General features: G+C 52.9%; 1 protein-coding gene across 1 annotated transcript; it reads left to right on the top strand.

Moving 5' to 3' along the window:
- The first annotated feature begins 16,824 nt into the window (after positions 1-16,824).
- Positions 16,825-19,451, top strand: LOC144484924 (RNA-binding protein 4B-like). The gene has a single exon (XM_078203283.1). It carries the CDS (start codon positions 16,875-16,877, stop codon positions 17,616-17,618), a length of 744 nt encoding a protein of 247 aa, XP_078059409.1. The 5' UTR covers positions 16,825-16,874; the 3' UTR covers positions 17,619-19,451.
- Positions 19,452-19,651: the final 200 nt, after the last annotated feature.

Below are 19,651 nucleotides of genomic sequence, written 5' to 3'. Positions count from 1 at the left end.
GCACTTGCTAACTTCACAGCTGAAGCATCCGCTCGCTCCGCAGCTAGATGCATGGCAGGAGATTTAGAGGGGATTTGAGGATAAACCTTTTCACCCAGTGGGTGCTGGAAATCGCTGCCTGAAAGCGTGGTGGAGGCAGGAACCCTCAACATTTAAGAAGCATTTAGGCAAGCACTTGAAATGCCAGAGTGTACAAGGCTACGGACCAAGTGCTGGAAAGTGGGATTAGGATAGGTGCTTGATAGCCGGCACAGACTCAATGGGCCGAAGGGTCTATTTCTATGCTGTAAAACTCTATGACTATCTCCCCTGGAACCAGAGGATGGAGTCAATCAGAATTTGATGGGACGGGGAAATTGGTCAGATTTTAGATCCAGTTTCCTCATCAACAATTGAGTGAATGGGAGAAGACTTTGGCTGCTCAATAAGCAGGCAAGCCACAGCTGAAAGGAGCTTTCTTCAGAACTTGGGGGTAGGCGATAGCCTCGTGGCATTATCACTAGACTATTAATCCAGAAACTCAGCTAATGTTCTGGGGGACCCGGGTTCGAATCCCGCCCACGGCTGATGGTGGAATTTGAATTGAATAAAAAACATCTGGAATTAAGAATCTACTGATGACCCATTGTGGGAAAAACCCATCTGGTTCCCTTTAGGGAAGGAAATCTGCCGTCCTTACCCCGGTCTGGCCTACATGTGACTCCAGAGCCACGGCCAATGTGGTTGACTCTCAACTGCCCTCCAAGGGCAACAAATGCTGGCCCAGCCAGTGACGCCCGTAACCCATGAATGAATTAAAATGTAGATCTGAAAGGGCAAGGGATTAGATATCACTTACTGACCAAGAAACCCCCTTTCCCAGGTCCTTTCAAGTTGCGACCCCAAGCAGCGAGTCCCCCGACAAAATCCGACCACCCCCGTGCGTCCGCCTTGCGATCCTATTCCATGGGATGCGAGAGTCAGAGGCCGTTTTCCAACACTGGAAAAATCAGTGGATGGTAAGCCTGGCCAGGATAATGTAAAGAACGCTGCATTTTGCCAAGACAAACCAGGGCACGACTTGCATAGTTAATGGTCGGGTCCTGAGGTGTGCTGCCAGACAGAGACCCGGGGGGTGGCGGGTACATAGTTCCATCAAAGTGGCATCACAGGTAGACGGTGGTGAAGGTGGCATTTGGCACGCTTGCTTTTATTGGTCAGGGCATCGAGTACAGGAGCTCGGACGTTGTGTTACAACCGTACAAGACATTAGTACGGCCAGTTTGGAGCACTACGCACAATTCTGGTCACTCTGCTATAGTTATTAAACTGGGAACGGTGCAAAAAAGATTTACAAGAATGCTGCTGGGACTGTTACATTTGAATTATCAGGAAGCCCTGGGACTTTTTTCCCCTGGAGCTTAGAAGGATGAGGGGTGGCCTTAGAGAGGTTTGTAAAATCATGAGGGGCACAGATAAGCTGAACAGACAAAGGTCTTTTCCCCAGGGTTCGGCGAGTCCAAAACTAGAGGGGAGAGGTTTAAGGTGAGAGGAGGAAGATTTAAAAGGGACCCGAGGGGGGCAATTGCTTCAATGAGTCTCTCGGATGGTGGGAGGAAGCCAGAACACCCAGGTGCTGCGTATATGGAATGAGTTGCCAGAGATGGTGGTAGAGGCGGGTACAATAGCAACATTTAAAAGACATTTGGACAGGTACACAGATAGGGAAAGGTTTAGAGGGATATGGGCCAAACGCAGACAAATGGGACCAGCTCAGTTTAGAAAACTTGGTCGACATGGACTCAAGTGCCTGTTCCCGTGCTGTATATCTCTCTGAATCCAAAGGATTGTGGGCCAGATTTTCCCGTCCGGTCCAACACGGGAACTGTAGTAGGGGGTGGATCATATAAAGGGCCAGTGATCTCGGGCCGGATTTTCTGGTTTTGGGGCGAGCGCGGCCAAAAGATCCCATTGTGTAAATTTATTAGTGTCTCAAGTAGGCTTACATTAACACCGCAATGAAGTTACTATGAAAATCCCCGAGTCGCCACACTCCGGCGCCTGTTCGGGTTACACAGAGGAAGAATTTAGCACCTAAATCAGCACGTTTTTCGGACTGTGGGAGAAAACCGGAGCACCCGGAGGAAACCCACGCAGACACGGGGAGAACGTGCAGACTCCCATGACCCAAGCTGGGAATCGAAACTGGGTCCCTGGCGCTGAGACACAGTAGTGCTGACCAGTGTCCTACCATGCCCCGTGCAGGTGGGAAGACTAACTCGAACAGTGAAAGCATGCAAAGCTCGAGTACCCCTCCGGCCAAGTGAAGAGCAGAGGAACAAAACTCGAGTCAATGCACTTACCGGATCCAGACGCTCCCCATCGGTGGAATATCGAACCGCGGATCAGGTGGGGATGAAAGCCAGCCCCCCCCCCCTCCCCCCACCTCGAACCCCCGAGAGGTTTATAATGAAAAGGACACGAGGAACCCACTCCAAATCGAGGCCGGAAACTTCAGGATCGGTAGCCGAGGTCCGCCACAAGTTTTTATTCACACAGGGTCGGGTAGAAAGTGACAGGTACAGAGGCGAATACGTCACTCTGTCGCTTGATCGCTTTTCATTTTAAAGAAAATTAAGCGGCGCGAATTTTAAAAAACGGAGGCAGTCACAATCCGATAAAGCCGTCAGTCTGTTCTGCGGGCGGTTTTACACACAAACCGATCGCCCTTCTCCCTCCCACCCGTAACTGAAACGCCCCGAAACGCAAACCGAACGCCGTTCCGCTCCCGCCCGCCTCGCCGCAAAACGAGATAAAACGAAGCTACGAGTTCACGGTTGCAGCGTACGAACGATCAGCGGAAGTCCATTTAACGTAAAGAAAAAACCCAGCAGGCAGCCACTCGGGGTTGGGAATCGCCCCCCCCCCCCCCCCTCCGCCGATCCCCGTCCAAACCGGGATACGTCACACGGGGCGAAGCTTCACAGTTTACGAATCCCCACCCGTGTACAAATTGCCTCGTCGATGCCAGCTTAGCTGGAGGGTGGGGGGAAAACGCGCAAGCGGAAAGGGGCAAGGCGCACATCGAAAACACGGGGAGGGAGACATGGGGCCGCTTCTGACGCCGCCATCGCGCTCCCGGCTGCATTGGGAATTTGCCGTGCCGCCACTGACCACACACGCCCTAACCCCTCCCCCCACTTCCCTTCCACCACCCCCCCTAATCTGTCTCTGCGGCCGACAGGGGATGGTCTCCAGGGATGGTGATGAAAAGCGTTGGCAGACTCCCCCCCCCCCCCCCCCGCCTTCCCCGAGTCTTCAAGCTTCAGCAGCCCATGACAAATCAGTCTGCGACATATCTTAAAACAGAGAAAGGATTAAACTTTTGGCCCCCATGGCTGGTCCCCAACAGTCCTGCAATGGTTTGTAGTGCCTACAAGGATCCTGCCCTGGAAACATACTGAGGGGGTTGGGCTTCAGCCAAAGCTTACCGATAGCAGAGGTTATCTGGGTGGGAGAGGGAGAGGAGGATGCATTTCCAAAGCTTTTCATTTCGCTATCAGGACAAATCGAAGAAAGCCACAAATTTCTAACCACAACTGGCCTTTACTGGAGAAAAGGGGTGCTGATTGGTGGACAAGTAACCGATCGGCGGCTGTGAATAAAGCAATACGGAGCACTGGCTAAAAGGTGCAAGAGCTCGAACGGATTCCTTGAGTGCGCGGAGAATGCCCGTCACTCCTCGCGAGTGTTAGAAGTTCCACTGATTACCTGCAATTGGCTATAGGGCTATCTGCGCACTCGGGATTGCTCAGCCAGTGCTGCCCAAAGACAGAATCACATCCAATGTTAAAGTGCTTGGTTTTGAGTTTGCAAGCACAGTTGGGTACAGCCGGCACGCCACCCGTTATGAACGCTGACAGAATGGCGACTGTTTGAAATTTAGCACTCTTGAGTTTGCCCCCGAGTGACGTGGCCAAAATGCTTGGCAAGGCATCCTCCTTTTCAGTGACGTTCATGCTCTAAGATCGAGCCATTGCCCACGTCAGTGGCCTTATCGACCACACTCGCCCCAGCGAGTACCTGCTCACTCTCACACGCCCCCCCCCCCCCCGTAATCCAATGGTGGTAATCCCTCCACCCCAAGGGAACATCCCTCAGACCCTCCCATATGGTAGGAGGTACACTACGTTGGGGTTAGTGGTAAAGCGGTTCCACTACCTTGCGGGAACACCCAACATTGGGCTAAAGTGGTGGCAAACCCGGGCAACCCAAACCTGGACGGCATACCCTAACCTTGGATTACAATTTTAACCCTCCCCCCACCCCCTGTACCTGATTGTAGGTTAGTGGTACCCTCCCTCAATTTGGGGCTTAATTTGTGCTGTAATGGTTTCCCCTTGGCTGCAAACCAAATAAACAAACTCAGAGGCATGGGGAAAAATAATGCCCACAATTCCTGGGGGGGGGGAACGTGTACGTCACCCTCCCTTTCCTCCTATCGCCAACAGCCCTCCTATTCCCCCGAGCCAAAGCAAAAATAAACTTCCCCCAAAAATACCCCCCAAGCCGCTGCTGAAGTGGTCGTCCTGGCCACAACCTGGGAGAGATTCTTCCACAAAAAAACATCCTCAATCGGCCAAAAGCTTCCCCTCCATAGCCATTGCTGAAGCGGTCATCCTGGCCTCAGTGGAGGGAGGGGAGGACTCCCATCTCCAAAAGCCACCGCCCGTCCGCCCCCCCCCCCCCCCCATCATTCCCTCGACCCAAATCATAACAGGAAAAAAAACCCCAACATCCCCAAAGCTTCCTGGGGGGGTGGGGAGGGAAGGAGGAGAGACGGGGGGCTTATATGCCACCCACTTTTACCCTTCCATCTCTAACAGCCCCCCCCCCCCCTACCATTCCCCCAACCCAAAACACCACAAAATCTTAATGCCCCCACTGTTGTCCTGGCTGCAGTGGAGGTGCAGCGGGGAGGGAGGGGGTAAGAGGTAGATGAGGACTTCCACCTCACCCCAAAACAAACAGAAAAAACCTCAATGGGGGGGGGGGGGCTTGCAGTAAGAGGTGGGGCGATTACTTCCATCTCCAAAAAGCCCCCTCCCCACCCAAAACAAAGGTTTGGGAGGGGCACTGGGGGGAGGGGCAGTGGGGGGAGGGGCGGCGGGGGCAGCGGGGGGGAGGGGCAGTGGGGGGAGGGGCTGCAGCAGCCCCCAGGGCTGTGGGACTTGGACAGCTGCCTGTAGATGCGCTGGCCGGCCAGCAGGGCGGCGCTCAGCCCCCGCACGGCCGCCAGCGCCTGGCGCTCCTGCTCCATGTGCACGAAGGCGAAGTTGTCGACCATGTCGCACTCCAGCACCGGGCCGTGCGCCTCCAACAGGCCCCGCAGCCGCGCGGCCGGCTGCCCACGAAGATCGTCACCATCCTCGGGCGGGCGAGGTTAAGACAAAAAGAAAGGATATAATCAGGGACCTAATTCCCCTCCTCCGTTTGAATTTTTAACTGTCTTTTTCGCCCCCCCCCCCATCATCAACATCCAACCTCCTTCACAGTCTCGCCCGGCGGCCGGGCCAGACAAAACAGACTGCGACTAAATGGCCGCTTTATATACCAGGTGTTTCCTGACCTCATCGCGCACTCCCCCGAACGTCACCGCGCACTCCTCAACGTCACCCCCACCCACTTCAACGTCACCCCCACCCACTTCAACGTCGGCACGCAGTGTCCAAACGTCACCACGCACTGGCCTGGCATCCCCGCCCACTGCCCAAACGTCACCACGCACCGGCCTCGAATCCCCCGCCCACTGCCCAAACGTCACCACGCACTCGCCTACAATCCCAGTAAGAAGTCTCACAACACCAGGTTAAAGTCCAACAGGTTTATTTGGTAGCAAAAACCACTAGCTTTCGGAGCGCTGCCCCTTCGTCAGGTAATCAGGTTACCTGATGAAGGAGCAGCGCTCCGAAAGCTAGTGGCTTGCCCTTCCTAAAATCCCCGCCCACTGCCCAAACGTCACCACGCACTGTTCTAAAGTCCCCGCCCACTGCCCAAACGTCAGCACGCACTGTTCTAAAATCCCCGCCCACTGCCCAAACGTCACCACGCACTGTTCTAAAGTCCCCGCCCACTGCCCAAACGTCACCACGCAAGAACCGACAATACCCCGCTCACTGGTCCGCAACACGCGCGCGCACACACACACACGCACACCTGTGGCTTGCCCTCGCGCCGTTGCCACGGGAACGCGTCAACCGTCCGCCAAGCCCCGCCTCCCGCCAAGAACCGCCTCCCGCCTCCCATTCAGAAATCAAAGCTTCTTCCCAAGTCAAGGCTACAAGCCAATTCCCCACTCACAATGGCATCCTGTTCAATCTTCACACTGTTGTGTGTTAGTTATCATTATGGGATGTCTGAACATAACTCTATGATGTGGTGTTGGACTGGGGTGGTGGGCACAATAAGATGTCTCACAACACCAGGTTAAAGTCCAACAGGTTTATTTGGTAGCACAAGCCTCTATGGACAGGGCAGGCTGTTTTCCAGCCTCCACTCTTGGCCATGTACCTCCTGTATTATCCAGTCCTGCCGCAGTGTGCGGAGATTCTCCGGGTCCCCCAGCCTCCACTCTTGGCCATGTACCTCCTGTATTATCCAGTCCCGCCGCAGTGCCCAGAGATTCTCCGGGTCCTCCAGCCTCCACTCTTGGCCATGTACCTCCTGAATTATCCTGTCCTGCTGCAGTGCCCGGAGATTCTCCGTGTCCTCCAGCCTCCACTCTTGGCCATGTACCTCCTGCATTATCCAGTCCCGCCGCAGTGCCCAGAGATTCTCCGGGTCCTCCAGCCTCCACTCTTGGCCATGTACCTCCTGAATTATCCAGTCCCGCTGCGGTGCCCGGAGATTCTCTGGGTCCTCCAGCCTCCACTCTTGGCCATGTACCCCCTTTATTATCCAGTCCCGCCGCAGTGCCCGGAGATTCTCCGGGTCCTCCAGCGTCCACTCTTGGTCATGTACCTCCTGTATTATCCAGTCCCGCAGCAGCGCCCGGAGATTCTCTGGGTCCTCCACCCTTCCCTCTTGGCCATGTACCTCCTATTTGATCATTTTCCAAAGTTGCACATACCAAACCCATTCAAACCCTAATAGTCCAGCCGGAATTCTCTGGCATTGCCCACAACTGGGATTATCCAGTCCCGCCGCAGTGCGGAGATCTCCGTGTCCTCCAGCCTCCACTCTTGGTCATGTACCTCCTGTTTGACCAAAGTCGCACACACCAACCTGTTCAAACCCTAATACTCTGGCCGCAATTCTCTGGCATTATCCATGGTTGCGATTATCCAGTCCCGCTGCTGTGCCCGGAGATTTACGGGTGATTATCGGGAGTCCTGCGAGTCCCCATGGCTACCCCTGCTGGCCCCGTGCAGGTACCCACCCATGAGAATGATCCCGGGAATGAAAAGCTTGACATATGAGGAGTGCTTGAGGACTCTGCGTCTGTACAAAGAGCAAGAACAAAGAAAATTACAGCACAGGTACAGGCCCTTCGGCCCTCCAAGGTTGCACTGACCATGCTGCCTGTTTGAACTAAAACCCCCTACCCTTCCGCGGATCATGTCTGTCTATTCCCAATATTCATGTACTTGTCAAGATGCCCCTTGAACATAGAAACATAGAAGATAGAAGCAGGAGGAGGCCATTTGGCCCTTCGACCTGCTCCGCCAATCATTATTATCATGACTGATCATCCAACCCAATAGCCTAATCCTGCTTTCTCCCCATAACCTTTGACCCCGTTCGCCCCAAGTGCTCTATCCAGCCGCCTCTTGAATACATTCAATGTTTTGGCATCAACTACTTCCTGTGGGAATGAATTCCACAGGTTCACCGGGTGAAGAAATGTCTCCTCACCTCCGTCCTAAATGGTCTACCCCGAATCCTCAGATTGTGACCCCCTGGTTCTGGACTCCCCCCACCATCGGGAACATCCTCCCTGCATCTACCCTGCCTAGTCCTGTTAGAATTTTATAAGTCTCTATGAGATCCCCCCCTCATTCGTCTGAACTCCAGCGAAAACAATCCTAACCTGGTCAATCTCTCCTCATACATCAGTCCCGCCGTCCCCGGAATCAGCCTGGTAAACCTTCGCTGCACTCCCTTGAGAGCAAGAACATCCTTCCTCAGAAAAGGAGACCAGAACTGCACACAATACTCTAGGTGTGGCCTCGGCAAGGCCCTGTATAATTGTAACAACACATCCTTGCTCCTGTACTCGAAACCTCTCGCAATGAAGGCCAACACACCATTTGCCTTCTTTACCACCTGCTGCACTTGCATGCTTACCTTCAGTGAAAGATACTATCGTATCTGCTTCCACTACCTCCTCCTGGCAGCGAGTTCCAGGCACCCACCACCCTCTGTGTAAAATACTTGCCTCGTACATCTCCTTTAAACCTTGTCCCTTGCACTTTAAACCTGTGCCCCCCTAGGTACTCAATGGTGTTTAGAAGGATGAGGGGGCGATCTCATTGAAACTTACAGAATACTGAAAGGCCCGGATAGAGTGGACGTGGGGAAGATGTTTCCATTAGTCGGAGAGACTGGGATCCGAGGGCTCGGCCTCAGAGTAAAGGGACGGCCCTTTAGAACCGAGATGAGGAGGAGGAATTTCTTCAGGTGGATGGTGGATGAATCTGTGGAATTCATTGCCACAGAGGAGGCCGGGTCATTGAGTGTGTTGAAGACAGAGATAGATAGGTTCTTGATTTTGTGATGTTGGCGTCCCTTTAAATCATGCTCAGAGCCTGAGGTGATGTCATTGGTGGGAGGAGGAAAAAAAGCTGTGTACTGGTCAGGTGACAAGGGTTTAGTTTAGTTTACTTTTGTCTTTAATTTTGTTTTGGCTGCCCTGCTAGTAGCATAGCTGAAAGAAGTCTGTCTCTCTCTATGTTTTAGTTTTAAAGTTTTACCAGTTAGCTGAAAGCACATCTTGTTTGTCATCCTGCAGTAAAGAATCTGTGTTTTGGTATTTTGGGGACTGATGACTATAAGCTTCTCTGAGCTTTCAAGATCATTTGAAATCAGCATTCAACCCAGGGAACTGGATTCCAGTATCACTTTAGCTTGTGCAGTGATAAATCTGTTTAAAGGGTTTTGTTTATTGGATATTGGTTTTGATTGGAACATCTGATATATATATATATTGGACAATCACTCAGGCAGGAGTGTTCCCTTCCAGTCGGGGAACACATCAGCAGTCAAGGGCATTCAGCCTCCGATCTTCGGGTAAGCGTTCTCCAAGGCGGCCTTCAGGATACATGACAACGCAGAATCGCCGAGCAGAAACTAATAGCCAAGTTCCGCACGCATGAGGATGGTCTGAACCGGGATCTTGAGTTCATGTCACACTATATGTAATTCGCTGTCATTTGGCCTGAGCTTGCAAAATTCTACTAACTGTCCTGGCTTGAGACAATTGCGCCTCTTTAACCTGTGGTTATCCCTCACTCCACTCGCACTGTCTGTACCTGCAGAGACTTGGTTACCTGTAAAGACTCGCATTCCAACTATTCTTCACATCCCAATCTGTAATTATCTTGCAGTTGTGTCTTTGTCTACATATGCCGTGTTTGTGAACCTATCTCTCCACTCACCTGATAAAAGGAGCAGTGCGCCGAAAGCTCGCGATTCCAAATTAACCTGTTGGGCTGTAACCTGTTGTGAGACTTCTTGCTATGTATGGGATAAGGGTTGTACATTATTGTGGTTGTTTTGTTTTCTCTTGTAATTGATAAAAGCTCTTGCTAATTTTTTTACTATACGTGTGAACTATATTCTTAATTAAACTTTGTTTGATAAAAGCTCCCTGGTGGGTCATTTGAATCATACCTGAAGTGGAACATCTCATGCTTATCCCGGCTAAATTCAAGATGCAAAACTTGTGGTTCAGGGGGTCTTCATAAAACACATTGGAGTTTCTGACCTGAACCATAACAATTGGGGTGGCACGGTGGCACAGTGGGTTAGCACTGCTGCCCCACAGCGCCAGGGACCCCGGTTCGATTCCCGGCTTGGGTCACTGCCTGTGCAGAGTCTGCATGTGCTCCCTGTGTCTGTGTGGGTTTCCTCCGGGTGCTCCGGCTTCCTCCCGCAGACCAAAAGATGTGCTGGTGAGGGGGATTGACCATGCTAAATTGCCCCTCAGTGTCAGGGGGGCCCAGATAGGGTAAATGCATGGGGATTAAGGGGATAGGGCCTGGTTGGGATTGTGGTAGGTGCAGACTCGATGGGCCGAATGGCCTCCCTCTGCACTGTAGGATTCCATTATTCTAATTGGTGAGGGGATCAAAGGTTACGGGGAAAAGGCAGGAAAATGGGGTTGAAAAACTTATCAGGCATGGCGAAGCAGACTCGATGGGCCGAATGGCTCCTATTTATTATACTCTTATGCTTATGCTCTGATCACCTCACTGTGCATTCAATTAGTTGGCTGGAAGCCCCATTAAACTCTGGCCCACCAGTTGCCCACTTCCGTAATGGGTCAGCACCAGGCGGGCTTTAGATGCAGGTCCTGAGAATCGTGTCTGTGACATGGTGGACCCCAATTTGGGGGGGTGGAGGGGGGGAGTGGTTGAGGTACGTGCAGTGCCCATGTACCCTCTGCTGCAGAGTTTTTAAAAAATTTTATCTATTAGTGTCACAAGTAGGCTTACATTAACACTGCAATGAAGTTACTGTGAAAATCCCCCAGTTGCCACACTCCGGCGCCTGTTCGGGTTACACTGAGGGAGAATTTAGCATGGCCAATGCACCTAACCAGTGGTCTTTCCGACTGTGGGTGGAAACTGGAGCACCCGGAGGAAACCCACGCAGACACGGGGAGAACGTGCAGATTCCGCACAGACAGTGACCCGCACTGGGAATGGAACCCGGGTCCCTGGCACTATGAGGCAGCAGTGCTAACCACTGTGCCACCGCGTCACCCTCCAAGGGTTCTCCAAGGGTGCTGGGAGGTTGGGTAGGCTCGGGCTGGGGGCAAGGTCTTGATCTTGGCACTCTCCCCTGGGATGGGCGTCTGGTGGCTAGACTGCCCTTTCAAGCAGTGGGAAACCCGCACATCACTACTGTCCTGGGGATGTTCACAGTGTGTTAATGTAAGTCTACTTGCGACACTAATAAATAAAATTGGAGGCACCTCACCGACCAAAGTCTTCATTCTGGACTGTGGACTGTGAAAACTTGGGAGTAGCCTAGTCATTTTAATCTCCATGCTCCCTGGACAGTTGTAAGGATTCCAAATCCCAGCAGCACTCCATTGGAAAATCACGGTGGCACAGTGGTTAGCGCTGCTGCCTCACGGCGCCAGGAACTCGGGTTCGATTCCGGCCTCGGGTCACTGTCTGTGCAGTGTTTGCACGTTCTCCCCGTGTCTGCCTGGGTTTCCTCCCACAGTCCGAATGATGTGCTGGTTAAGCACATTGGCCATGCTAAATTCTCCCTCAGTGTACCCGAACAGGCGCTGGAGTGTGGCATCCAGGAGATTTTCACAGTAATTTCATTGCAGTGTTAATGTAAGCCTACTTGTAATAAATAAACATAAACTTAAAACTTTCAGCAGAAGGGATTCCTCTTTCTCTCTCGAGGAAGCTGCAGCTGTAAGATAAGATGACTTCCAAGTCCTTGACTGAAAGAAGTCAATCACTTTCACTGGGGGCTGGGGAATTCCCTTCTGCACAGGTGTTCACTTTGCCCCACTCTTTTATCACAGTATTTATTTCAAGCCTTTGAGCCTTCATAGAAAGCTAAGAGCCTTTGAAATACCTGCAAAACTTTTTTCCATTCAATTGCAGTGCAGTCCTTTAAATTTGCATCTGATTGGCAGCTTAATGGTTTCTAACTCAGCATGCAGTCAGCTGTGTTTATTTACCACAGCTACAGGCAATTTCAAAAGAGCTAAGTGCTTTCAGTTCCTCTTCTGTGTAAACATTCAGTTAGGAACAATGGGCGGGGCTACTTGAGATGCATTCAAGCGTCAGACCCCCACTCAGGCCCACCTTCAGGCCATGCACCTTTGCAGTGCCAATGGTGCACTGCTGCCCTGACTTAGCACTTGGGCCCTGAGGGGGATTTCAAGTAGGTAAGTCCAGTGGCCATTTGCCCCTCTGCTGCCGCCACGCTGCAGAGGAAAGGTCCCTCAAGGGTTCTGAGGGTTGGGTGGGCTTGGGACAAGGAGTTGATCTTGCCACACTCCTCCGGGATGGGAGGGTCTCATGGCTGGACTGCCCCTCCAAGCCCCGGAAGACCTGAAGACCACCTCTGGCAAGGTGATTTCGTGATGTGGAGATGCCGGCGTTGGACTGGGGTAAACACAGTAAGAAGTTTAACAACACCAGGTTAAAGTCCAACAGGTTTATTTGGTAGCAAAAGCCACACAAGCTTTCGGAGCTCCAAGCCCCTTCTTCAGGTGAGTGGGAATTCTGTTCACAAACAGGGCATATAAAGACACACACTCAATTTACATGAATAATGGTTGGAATGCGAATACTTACAACTAATCAAGTCTTTAAGAAACAAAACAACGTGAGTGGAGAGAGCATCAAGACAGTGGATTGGGGATTGGCTATCTAACAGGAAGCAGAGAGTTGGGATAAATGGGTGCTTTTCTGGTTGGCAGTTGGTGACCAGTGGCGTGCCGCAGGGATCGGTGCTGGGGCCTCAATTGTTTACCATTTACATAGATGATCTGGAGGAGGGGGCTGAATCTAGGGTATTCAAGTTTGCTGGTGACACGAAGGTGAGTGGGAAAACTAATTGCGTGGAGGACGCGGAAAGTCTGCAGAGAGATTTGGATAGGCTGAGCGAGTGGGCGAGGATCTGGCAGATGGAAATGTGAGGTTATCCACTTTGGAAGAAATAATAGTAAATTGGAATATTATTTAAATGGAGAAAAATTACATCGTGCGACTGTGCAGAGGGACCTGGGGGTCCTTGTGCACGAATCGCAAAAGCTCAGTCTGCAGGTGCAGCAGGTGATCAAGAAGGCGAATGGAATGTTGGCCTTTATCGCGAGGGGGATAGAATATAAAAGCAGGGAGGTCTTGCTGCAACTGTACAAGGCACTGGTGAGGCCGCAACTGGAGTACTGTGTGCAGTTTTGGTCCCCTTATTTGCGAAAGGATATATTGGCCTTGGAGGGAGTGCAGAGAAGGTTCACCAGGTTGATACCGGAGATGAGGGGTGTAGCTTATGAGGAGAGATTAAACAGATTGGGTCTGTACTCGTTGGAGTTTAGAAGGATGAGGGGTGATCTTATAGAGACATATAAGATAATGAAGGGGCTGGATAGGGTAGAGGTGGAGAGATTCTTTCCACTTAGAAGGGAAACCAGAACTAGAGGGCACAGCCTCAAAATAAGGGGGGGCCGGTTCAGAACAGAGTTGAGGGGGAACTTCTTCTCTCAGAGGGTAGTGAATCTCTGGAATTCTCTGCCCATTGAAGTGGTGGAGGCTTCCTCGTTGAATATGTTTAAATCACGGGTAGATAGTTTTCTGATCAATAAGGGAATTAGGGGATATGGGGAGCAGGCGGGTAAGTGGAACTGATTCGCTTCAGATCAGCCATGATCTTGTTGAATGGCGGGGCAGGCTCGAAGGGCCAGATGGCCTACTCCTGCTCCTATTTCTTATGTTCTTATGTAAAAAGATGTGTATTGTCTTGATTAGTTGTAAGTATTCGCATTCCAACCATTATTCATGTAAATTGAGTGTGTGTCTTTATATGCCCTGTTTGTGAACAGAATTCCCACTCACCTGAAGAAGGGGCTTGGAGCTCCGAAAGCTTGTGTGGCTTTTGCTACCAAATAAACCTGTTGGACTTTAACCTGGTGTTGTTAAACTTCTTAAGGTGATTTCAGGCAGCCCTGTAATCAACATCTTCAACCCTGCCTGTCAGCTGTGAAACTTTTGAAGTGGCCTGGGCACTTTAATCTCCGTGTCCCCTGGTCAGCTGACAGGTGTTTAAAGCACTACTGCACTCCATTCTGTAGCAGGGATTTCCCATTCTCTCTGTGAGAAGCTGCAGGTGAGAGCAGACCCCTTTGAAGTCCTCTGACAGAGAGGACACGTCAATTTCACTGGATGGGATGGAGTGAGTGGTTCCATCATTCTCCACAGCGGTGCACTCAGCCCCAATGTATTCACACAACTTTTATTTGAAGTCCTTGAACCTTTCTAGCAAGCTGAAACCTTTGAAACCCTCTCAATAGCATTGAAAGCCTCTGTCAATTTCATATTGCAGGTCTTTGAAATCGGCTTCCATTGACAGCTTAATGGATTTCTACTCAGTCTCCAGTCAGCTGTGTTTATTTCCTTCATGCTTGAATGCATCTCAAGTACCTCGTAGTGTTTACAAAGACTCTGATTGACAGCTGTGGTTTCATAGAATCATAGAAACCCTACAGTGCAGAAAGAGGCCATCTGGCCCATCGAGTCTGCACCGACCACAATCCCACCCAGGTCCTACCCCCTTATCCCTACACATTTATCCGCTAATCCCTCTAACCTACGCATCTCAGGACACTAAGGGCAATTTGTAGCATGACCAATCAACCTAACCCGCACATCTTTAGACTGTGGGAGGAAACCGGAGTAAACCCACGCAGACACGGGGAGAATGTGCAAACTCCACACAGACAGTGACCCGAGCCGGGAATCGAACCCAGGTTCCTGGAGCTGTGAAGCAGCAGTGCTAACCACTGTGCTACCGAAGGGGGGCACTACCAAAGGGGGTGAGGGTGGTGGTGGGGGGGGGGCTGCCGCCTCCTGGGACCCCCCCAGGCCCAGCGCCCAGCTGGGTAGGTTAGGTGGATTGGCCATGCTAAATTGTCCCTTAGTGTCAGAGGGACTAGCTAGGGTAAATACATGGTGTTCCTGGAATAGGGCCTGGGTGGCCTCTTTTTAGGTCCAACCAAATAAACAAACTCAGATTAAGTCAGGACAAAGTAAGGGCCAGGGTGGAATTGTGGGTCGTGCAGACTCGATGGGCTGAATGGCCTCCTTCTGCGCTGTGGGGCTTCTATGACGTTATGACGCACGGGGAGGGACACACACCACGCCATTCTATGATACGTAGCACAGTGGTTAGCACTGCTGCTTCACAGCTCCAGGGACCTGGGTTCGATTCTCGGCTTGGGTCACTGTCTGTGCGGAGTTTGCACATTCTCCTCGTGTCTGCGTGGGTTTGCTCCGGGTGCTCCGGTTTCCTCCCACAATCCAAAAATGTGCGGGTTAGGTTGATTGGCCATGCTAAATTGCCCCTTAGTGTCCTGGGATGCATAGATTAGATGGATTAGTGGGTAAAATATATGGGGGTAGGGCCTGGGTGGGATTGTGGTCGGTGCAGACTCGATGGGCCGAATGGCCTCTTTCTGTGCTGTAGGGTTTCTATGATCTCTACGTCATGACGTTGGCCTGGCGGCGGGAGGAATGATGTGGAGATGCCGGCGTTGGACTGGGGTAAACACAGTAAGAAGTTTAACAACACCAGGTTAAAGTCCAGCAGGTTTATTTGGTAGCAAAAGCCACACAAGCTTTCGAGGCTCTAAGCCCCTTCTTCAGGTGAGTGGGAATTCTGTTCACAAACAGAACTTATAAAGACACAGACTCAATTTACATGAATAATGGTTGGAATGCGAATACTTACAACTAATCCAGTCTTTAAGAAACAAAACAATGGGAGTGGAGAGAGCATCAAGACAGGCTAAAAAGATGTGTATTGTCTCCAGACAAGACAGCCAGTGAAACTCTGCAGGTCCACGCAACTGTGGGAGTTACAAATAGTGTGACATGAACCCAATATCCCGGTTGAGGCCGTCCTTGTGTGTGCGGAACTTGGCTATCAGTTTCTGCTCAGCGACTCTGCGCTGCGGGCATTCGGCCTCTGACATTCGGGTAAGCGTTCTCCAAGGCGGCCTTCGCGACACACGACAGCGCAGAGTCGCTGAGCAGAAACTGATACAGTAAGAAGTTTAACAACACCAGGTTAAAGTCCAACAGGTTTATTTGGTAGCAAAAGCCACACAAGCTTTCGAGGCTCTAAGCCCCTTCTTCAGGTGAGTGGGAATTCTGTTCACAAACAGAACTTATAAAGACACAGACTCAATTTACATGAATAATGGTTGGAATGCGAATACTTACAACTAATCCAGTCTTTAAGAAACAAAACAATGGGAGTGGAGAGAGCATCAAGACAGGCTAAAAAGATGTGTATTGTCTCCAGACAAGACAGCCAGTGAAACTCTGCAGGTCCACTGGCTGTCTTGTCTGGAGTTTCACTGGCTGTCTTGTCTGGAGACAATACACATCTTTTTAGCCTGTCTTGATGCTCTCTCCACTCCCATTGTTTTGTTTCTTAAAGACTGGATTAGTTGTAAGTATTCGCATTCCAACCATTATTCATGTAAATTGAGTCTGTGTCTTTATAAGTTCTGTTTGTGAACAGAATTCCCACTCACCTGAAGAAGGGGCTTAGAGCCTCGAAAGCTTGTGTGGCTTTTGCTACCAAATAAACCTGTTGGACTTTAACCTGGTGTTGTTAAACTTCTTACGGCGGGAGGAAGGCAGCAGGCCCGGCCTTCAGTCAGGCGGGGGGGGGACGCTGTGACGCGTGGGGGGAGGGGGGCCGCAGCACGTCGTTGCAGGCTTGCGTCATGACGTTTTGGGGGTGTGAGGGCGGCAGCAGTTCGGGCATCAGCGAGGCAGGGGACGTCGTGACGCTCCACCGTGGCGACGTCATGACGTTCCTGACGCCCCTATAAATCGGCGGCCATTTTAAGCGGCGCGGGTCAGTCGCTGCTGGCTGCGGTGGGAGGCGCGCAGAGCCGGAGGAGGACAAAGATGGTGAAGATCTTCGTGGGCAACCTGTCGCGCTATTGCAGCCCCACCGAGCTGCGCGCCCTGTTCGAGAAGTACGGCGAGGTGAGCGAGTGCGAGGTGGTGCGGAACTACGCCTTCGTGCACATGGAGAAGCTGAGCCAGGCCACCCGCGCCATCAAGGCGCTGCACCGGACCAGCGTGCACGGCGCGCCGCTCACGGTGGGCGTGGCCAACGCGCGCACGCGCAACACCACCAAGGTCTTCGTGGGCAACCTGGCGGAGCCGGTGTCGGGCCAGGCGGTGCGGGAGCTGTTCCAGCGCTTCGGCCGGGTGGTGGACCTGGACGTAGCGCGCACCTTCGCCTTCGTCTACATGGAGCAGGAGCGCCAGGCGCTGGCCGCCATCCAGGCGCTGGACGGCACCCCGCTGCAGGGCCAGAACATGTTCGTGCAGCTGTCCCGCTCCAACCCCAGCCGGGAGAGCTGGGCGCTGGGCCTGGGGGGTTCCCAGGAGGCGGCAGCCCCCCCCTACCACCACCCCCACCCGCAGCGGCTGCCCCCCTTCGCCCCTTACTACGACCCGCCCTACCGCCCGCCACCCCGGGGCATACGCCCCTTCCCCGGCCAGCCGCTGCCTCACCCCGCCGCCTACCTGGAGCACCGGCGCCCGCCGCCGGGCATGATGAGGCCCGTGCCGCCGCCGCCCCCCCAGTACTTCCGAGCCCCCTACGTCAACGGCTACGGCTCCCGGCTCCGCGGCTACTGAGGGGCTCCGGCCGGCACCTCCTGCCGGGAAGGACGGACAATTTGCCAGCCTAATGCCCCCAATCCTCCGGATCGCCCACCTTTTCCTCTGGTATTGCCAACTTCCACCCCCACCCCCTGGAGTTGCACGCCTTCTCCCCCACTCCCCCGGCTCGCTCGCCCGCCCCCGGAGTCAGCTGTCTAATGCTCTCTGGACTCACCCGCCCCAGAGTCGGCTGTCTAACACCACCTGCACTCACCCGCCGCCCCCACCCCCAGGACTTGCCCACCTCTCTCTCTCTTTCTACCCCCCCAGCCTCACTCCCCCTCCCCCCTCTGGACTCGCCCACCTGATATCTGGATTCGCCAGCCTTCCCCCTCCCGGCCTCCCTCACTCCCGACTAGCCAGCCTTCCACCTCCCTCCCTCCGGACTCACCAGCCCCTCCGTCTCGAGTGGATGGCGATTTCTTCACTTGCTTCGTCGCCTCTCTCGCTTCGTCGATGGACCAGGCTTTCGACCGAGCCTCCTCAACGTGGTGCGGGCCGGCGGAGAAAAGGAGTGATGCGGCTCGGGAGCTCCTCGTGCCGTGGTTCGGAAAGCTGACTCTCCCCCACACGCAGCAGCAAGCCCCTCGGGTGAGGAGCCTAACGGATGATCCTCGTGCAAGAGCCCACCCACCCACCGGCATCTCCCGTGGCTGCAGTGAGAGCAGGGGGAGTAGATCCCTTGACGAGGAAGAAATCTGGTGGAGGGCTTTTTTTATCGTCAGCCAGTGCTCCCAAGAGCCGAGGAAGTCCCCCTCCCCTCTCGCCCCCCCTCCCGCCTTGTCTTCCCTCCCCTTAGTTCTGCCAGCGACAGATCCCTGAGAGTAGCTCCGTTCAATGTAACGGATGGCGGGTAGATGGGGTTTAGTCGCACGGCGAAGCTCGCTTGATTGTTGGGCGGGAAAGGACTACTTAGACACAGGAAGCATCCCAGTTGAGAGCAGCAGCTGCCTTCGCGGACCGTCAGTCTCGATTGACCCTCTTAGCTCTGGAACCGTCGCTCGCCCGCTTTTGCTCTGGGGGAAAGCCGCTATCTGATCCACTGCCGACTTTGCATTCTTTTTTTCGGAGAGGGCTGGAACTGGGCCTCGTTTCGTATCTGCCGTAGCCAGGGGAAGCTGCTGACGTCTGGGCTGTTGGGGGGGGTGGGTGGGTTTGGGGGGCGGCGGGGGGGGGAGAGCTGGAACTTTGGGCTCTTGTAAGAAGGAAGCCTTTCGACTCTTATTTGTCTGTCTAACTTTGCTTTGGTCTGGGGGGGGGTGCACACTCTGGAAATGGGGATCAATAAGTAATGGGTCTGTTAACAGTTCATTATTTACTTGCTCACCTCAGGGGGGGCGGGGAGTGTGTCTGTGGTTCTGTAATGGGCTCATTCAAGATCTTGTAACGGGGCTGATTTTCATTGCAATCTGTGTGTAATGTGCATGTTCTCTGGGGAGGAGGGGGCTCTGAAATGGGGACTTGTTGGAACTCGTAATGGGGGAAACCATTGCAATTTGCTCTTTTACTGGTTATAACGAATCTTGTAACGGGGCGTTACAAATCAAATGTATAATTCCTCGCCGGAGGGGGGTGGATGGGGCTTCGTTGACTTGATGTTTTTGTGTAGTTTGGGGATAAGGGCATCTCTGTAGAATGTTCTCTTTGGGGCCAGTTGTAACAAGTAGTTAACTTGCTTTGGGTTTTTTTTTTAACCCCCCTCCCGACCTTTGAACCTCGCTGTCTCTTTAAGAAAATCCGGCCGCCACGTGCCGTTTTTGTCACTAAAAAAGAAGCATAAATCGAGTGTCAAGGTTTTTTTTTACCGTGTGTGTGTGTGTGGCTTTTTATTCAACCCTGCTTCGGTGAACTCGAGTGAGGGCTTTCAGGAGAATACCTCCTCCTGGTGTTGGATGCCACCAGTGTGTAGGGGAGCGACCTTTGGTTGGCTCTCTGCTTGGGGGGGGGGGGCGGTCTGGGGCTGACTTGCCATGGGTGTGGGGGAGTCTGGGCTGACGGTGCTACTCTAC

The sequence above is a fragment of the Mustelus asterias genome, unplaced genomic scaffold (genome assembly GCF_964213995.1).
Source record: "Mustelus asterias unplaced genomic scaffold, sMusAst1.hap1.1 HAP1_SCAFFOLD_138, whole genome shotgun sequence".
Lineage (NCBI taxonomy): Eukaryota > Metazoa > Chordata > Chondrichthyes > Carcharhiniformes > Triakidae > Mustelus > Mustelus asterias.
This window is presented reverse-complemented; position numbering and strand designations above follow the sequence as displayed.

What these genes read in the sequence shown, in the direction of transcription:
- LOC144484924 (XM_078203283.1), top strand. Translation starts at nt 16,875, where the DNA reads ATGGTGAAGATCTTCGTGGGCAACCTGTCGCGCTATTGCAGCCCCACC.